Source organism: Pieris brassicae, chromosome 5 (genome assembly GCF_905147105.1).
Source record: "Pieris brassicae chromosome 5, ilPieBrab1.1, whole genome shotgun sequence".
Classification (NCBI taxonomy): domain Eukaryota; kingdom Metazoa; phylum Arthropoda; class Insecta; order Lepidoptera; family Pieridae; genus Pieris; species Pieris brassicae.
In genome coordinates, this window is record NC_059669.1 from 14,036,821 (window position 1) to 14,041,776 (window position 4,956).

Here is a 4,956-nt window from a genome sequence, read left to right on the forward strand (position 1 = left end):
GGGTAAGTGCTCTACTTTCTTCACAGATACCTTTTGTACGGCGTAAAGGAAGTATTGTGAGGGCATGCATGACCTAAAAAATCAAAGTGACTCAAGCACGTAAGGCCGATAACCTACTAGCCTATTAAAATAAAAATAAATACCATAAAACTGAGACCAAGACCTGGAGACTGTAGCGGCACTGGTTTTTTAATAACATGTCGAATTGAAAAGGAAACCCACGATCAGTATTCTCTACACTCATCACTGAGGTCGTAGGTTCGATCCTCGGCTGTGCACCAATGAACTCTCAGCTCATTTAACATTCGCTCAAACGGTTAAGGAAAAAATAGTGAGGAAACCGGCTTGACTTAGAACCAAAAAGTCGTCGGCGTGTGTCAGGAGCAGAAGGCCGATCACCTACGTGCTTATTAGCTTGACAAATGATTATATAAAAAAGAAGAAATCTGAGGCCCAGACCTAAAAAGGCGCCACTGATTATTTTTTAGTAAATATTTAATATTCTATAACAGTATTATACAAATTTGTTTGAATTTTAAATTAAATTCGACTAAAATTCGTTACATACAATTAATACAACAGTTTTATCAAAAGTAATTGAAAACCATCTCTTGATTTTTCTCACGCGCGAGATACTAGCGTTATCACAATTTCAAACGTTATCTATACAGCTTCCGAACACGTATACTGATAATTGAGAGTATTTAAAATGTTTCAATGATTGAAAATAATTAATGGGACTAAGAAAGCGCAATGTTTAGTATTATTATTGCACTAAGTGCGTTATTCGTCGCAAGTGATGCAACAAGTAGTTGTCATGAAGTGCAACAATCGCACGTAAGTTATATTGACGTTAAAAGTCGAATTCAAACTCGTTCAACTAATAATAATAAAGCCTTAATTTTTATTTCAAACGTTGTTAGTATTTACTTATATATGCTAAATTTAAGTAGTAATCTGTTAGTCGCCTGTGGACATGGACCCTTCTTGAGTGAATGCCTCCTCCAACCCTTACCTATCTTAGTCAATAGCGTGCCAGTTCGACGATTATATCAAACATTGAAAGATACCCACTAAATCTGGATTGGACTCAATTCGTTTAATTAGTTTAATAATAATAGTCTTTTATTCGGATAATAAAGCAATTATTCTTATACTAACGATATTATCAGCTTCACATCCGCTCGCCAAGTGGCAAAGACCCACTTTTCTCCATTCGCTTTCACTGCCAGAATTTTCCCATCATGTTTATAATTATGTCCCATCGCTTGTGTGGTTGTGCTTTACACAACCTGTCAGATTACTATACCATTAGTCCGTTACTACGTTTATAACTTGCCCAGTCCACCTACATTTTAGCTTCTTAATAGTCGTTCCAATGTCCCATACTCTTGTATACTGTCTACGACTCTGGTTTCTCTATCTTTCAGTTTAATTTATCTCGACCATGTTTCTTTTCATTGCGTGTTGGCATGTCATAAGTTCGTTAATCTCAGATACTGTTGTTCATTAATATAGATTGAGTGAGACTTTACAATTATAAAAATGTATATTGATATACTACAATCATGTCATCTATTTTCTTTTAAACCTCTTTAGCAGGTTCTAAAAATATTAGATAGTAAACTAATACCTAATATTTAACTGGAGTGGTAGCTCGTTGAAAAAGTCTGGACATCTTATATGCATACTTGCAAGATAATTAATCAAGGTGCGAGTCGTTCATACAGCGTGTATGACGATTTCTGAATTAACATAAGTTGGCTATAGATATATCTTGTCCTCTTGTCATATTCTTCTTTAAAAAAGAAAGTTGCACGTTAAACTTTTTTTCCCTTTTTTATAACTAAGCTTGATTTTTATCATATTTTATGTCTTCTTTGATTTTAATTTATACCTTTACGTTTTTGTAAGCAAGTTTTTTAGTTATGCTTTAAGTATCTCCTGTTTAGCCAGCTGGCTAGGAAGTATAACTGTAAAAATCCATAGCGCGTTTGGCAAAATGAGGAGAGTAAGTTTTTACGATGCGCGCGCACACCACAAAAAAACAATATCCTGAAGTTAGCATAGTCAACAATATAAAATAAAAAATGTCGATTTCTTTAATTATGTAGAAACAAAATTTTTGAGCTTAAATAAACCTTATTTAACTAGATAATGCGTTATAATAAAACTTTCAATGTATTAAATACCTTTTTTCTATTGTTGGTGTCGTTTTTTCTACAAAGGTAGAATAAGGCGAAAGATAAGATTTTTTTAAAGATTTAAATCTTGTTACACCAAAGTATAAATTCTAACGCGTGTACATAAGCCACATAGTCTTTTTTTATTATTTATTTGTTTTTTCATAGATTCAAAAGTGGAATCTTATAATTTATATTGCGATTAATTAATGATTTCAGTTGGCGTCTCTTCACGAACGCATGAATCACATGCTTAGCACACTATACTCGTCACGTAAGTATTTCGATATTTGTAAACAATATTTTGCCGATTTAAATGTAATTTTAACCGCCTCGATGGGTATTTGGAGAAGTCCTTGATATCTTTACTACTGGATTGCATTAATATAAACGTTAATTAAAGAGTACCTATACTGAAATGGGAAATTAAAAAAAATATTCGTAACTATTTTGTTTTTGAAACTGTTTAACATTTCTACGAATCTAGGTAATTGCATCCGACAATTCTTTAAGGTATTGAACTAATTTTTATTTTAAATCCTTTTAGCATTATTCCCAAAGACTCCGCCCACAACAACTACACCACCCAGTACCTCGACACCGGAATTATCTTCACCTCAAGAACCATCATATTTTTCTTATCCGCCACCAGTGGTCTACATCCCATCGCCACCTACATATTACGGGAATGAACCTGTACTGCAACCTGAGTATTCCCAACCATGGACCTACGAACAATACTACCAGTATTACAATCCACCCACCCCTGTAGCTGCTCCTGCTCCACCGATACCACCTACTCCTGCCACTTATCCCTATCCACCTCCAACTTATGATTATTCCTCTATCCATTCTCCAGAGTATCCCTCCTATAGACCTCCATATCCCTATCCAAACTACCCCCCTGCAACGTACCCACCTGCAACGTACCCCCCTGCAACGTACCCCCCTGCAACGTACCCCCCTGCAGCCTACCCCCCTCCAACCTATCCACATTATCAACGGCCCTATGAATATCCGCCTCCTCATTATACCTTGTAAAGTTTTAGGTTTCTTAAATTATATCAGTAGCTTAGTTGCACATTAAAACTATTTTGAAATTCATTGCATTGTTATTGTTGTAAAACACATTGCAATCCTGATTATATATATTTTTAACGATAATAGTTACATAATAGTTCCACACAATCATTTGTTAACAAAAAGATAACTTTAATATAAAACATGATGTGCGGACCGAAATCAACATATTATCACTACAATGACACTATTCTACTTAACATTAGGCCTAATAACACAGGTATGTTTTATTATTTTTGATTTCTATTGTTACCAATGGTAATATTATTGCTATTTTAAATTTTACTTTTGTTGCAGATCGTAGTGGCTCAGCCAGATGATATTAAATCTGTTATATATAATGACACAATACTAGAAACACCAAAATGTGATGATGTTGTTAAAGACTACCAAAAAGCACCTCTCGATTGGATGGATGTTGTAATAGGACCTTCAACGCCTGTGTATCCATCTCCATCAGCAACTCTGATGGCTCAAGCTGTCCAATCAGACAAACCTCCCGAAGAACAATTAGAAGAAATAAAAGAAATGGCGAACCAAATAACAATGGCGATACAAACTGAAATGGTGAATCTTTTGTCATACGCTGTTTCAGCAACTGATGGACCAGAAGGTAATAAATTAAGGAAAAAGCGATCGGCTGAAACTCCAATGGACTCAACACAATTAGTAATGCGTCTATTAAAACATATTAAGTCTAATAATGACTATCAAAACATTGCAATTGAGAAAATGATGAGCGCTCAAGAAATCGCAGATAAATACAATATTCCTTTCAAAGCTGATCCAGAAATTTTATCGGATCTAGCTCTAGCTGGTTCCGACCAGGCTAAAGAATTAACTTCTATATTGCAAGATGTATGTGATGTTAATAATACAACGAGAACTAACCACACAATGGCAAGAGAAAACACGCCAAATAAAATAAGTTCCATTCCTGCTAAACCTAAACAAGATGACTACTTCTCTCGATACAACTACTATTCCGAACCAGCACATTATTGCTCTGTTACACCAAAACCCACATTTTATGACTCAGTTTCCTACACACCAGTGCAAGAATTGTATCCATACTGTGGTGTTGAGCCCATGTCATCGGTTTTCGTAGAGCCTGTAGAAGCAGAGCCAGAATTTGTTGGTGAAAAGATAGAGGAGACTGTGTCCTCTAAAATCTGCATGAAAGAAGGTGACGAGCCTGGTACCATGAGCGTGAATCATGTCACGACGTATTCCGTAGCTGAAACATCGCATTTCAAAAAGCCACGTATGGAAACAATACCGCAGCAAATGCAATATTACTTTTTGCTTATGTAATTATTAGGTATATTATGTTAGGAAATAAGTTTAGATTTCTAGTACCTTACTGATTTATATTTTTCAGTCTTTACCAGAAATATTCATGAAATCCGTCGTAATCACGTCGATTAAGAGTCGTCTGGACTCTGAGTCTTTAACTTAAAATACAAGGTTTAGAAGTAAAATAAAAAATATATTTTATGTACATTTATTTTAATAAATATAAAACGTGCTAAAATTAAATTTGGTTTATCTTTGGTCGCAATACCTTACAATTTATACAATAAATGTATTTGTATATATAATAATTAATATTCTTTACAATAAGGCACATTTACAGTGAGGAATATATTACTAGAAATTTCGTCGTCAAAACGTTACCGTAGTTTTTGATACG

General features: G+C 34.6%; 2 protein-coding genes across 2 annotated transcripts; both read left to right on the forward strand.

Moving 5' to 3' along the window:
* Positions 1 to 714: 714 nt before the first annotated feature.
* LOC123710104 (extensin-2-like) lies at positions 715 to 3,284 on the forward strand. The gene is made up of 3 exons (XM_045661806.1): positions 715 to 837; positions 2,403 to 2,457; positions 2,731 to 3,284. Exons 1-3 carry the CDS (start codon positions 754 to 756, stop codon positions 3,222 to 3,224), a joined length of 633 nt encoding a protein of 210 aa, XP_045517762.1. The 5' UTR covers positions 715 to 753; the 3' UTR covers positions 3,225 to 3,284.
* Positions 3,285 to 3,368: 84 nt separating this feature from the next.
* On the forward strand, positions 3,369 to 4,763 carry LOC123710103. The gene is made up of 2 exons (XM_045661805.1): positions 3,369 to 3,483; positions 3,561 to 4,763. The coding sequence occupies exons 1-2, from the start codon at positions 3,445 to 3,447 to the stop codon at positions 4,575 to 4,577; spliced, it is 1,056 nt and encodes a 351-aa protein (XP_045517761.1). The 5' UTR covers positions 3,369 to 3,444; the 3' UTR covers positions 4,578 to 4,763.
* The last annotated feature ends 193 nt before the right edge of the window (positions 4,764 to 4,956 follow it).

What these genes read in the sequence shown, in the direction of transcription:
- LOC123710104 (XM_045661806.1), top strand. Translation starts at nt 754, where the DNA reads ATGTTTAGTATTATTATTGCACTAAGTGCGTTATTCGTCGCAAGTGAT. An exon ending in ATGAAGTGCAACAATCGCAC is followed by an intron (nt 838 to 2,402) that starts GTAAGTTATATT and finishes TAATGATTTCAG; the next exon opens with TTGGCGTCTCTTCACGAACG. An exon ending in TAGCACACTATACTCGTCAC is followed by an intron (nt 2,458 to 2,730) that starts GTAAGTATTTCG and finishes AAATCCTTTTAG; the next exon opens with CATTATTCCCAAAGACTCCG.
- LOC123710103 (XM_045661805.1), top strand. Translation starts at nt 3,445, where the DNA reads ATGACACTATTCTACTTAACATTAGGCCTAATAACACAG. An exon ending in CATTAGGCCTAATAACACAG is followed by an intron (nt 3,484 to 3,560) that starts GTATGTTTTATT and finishes CTTTTGTTGCAG; the next exon opens with ATCGTAGTGGCTCAGCCAGA.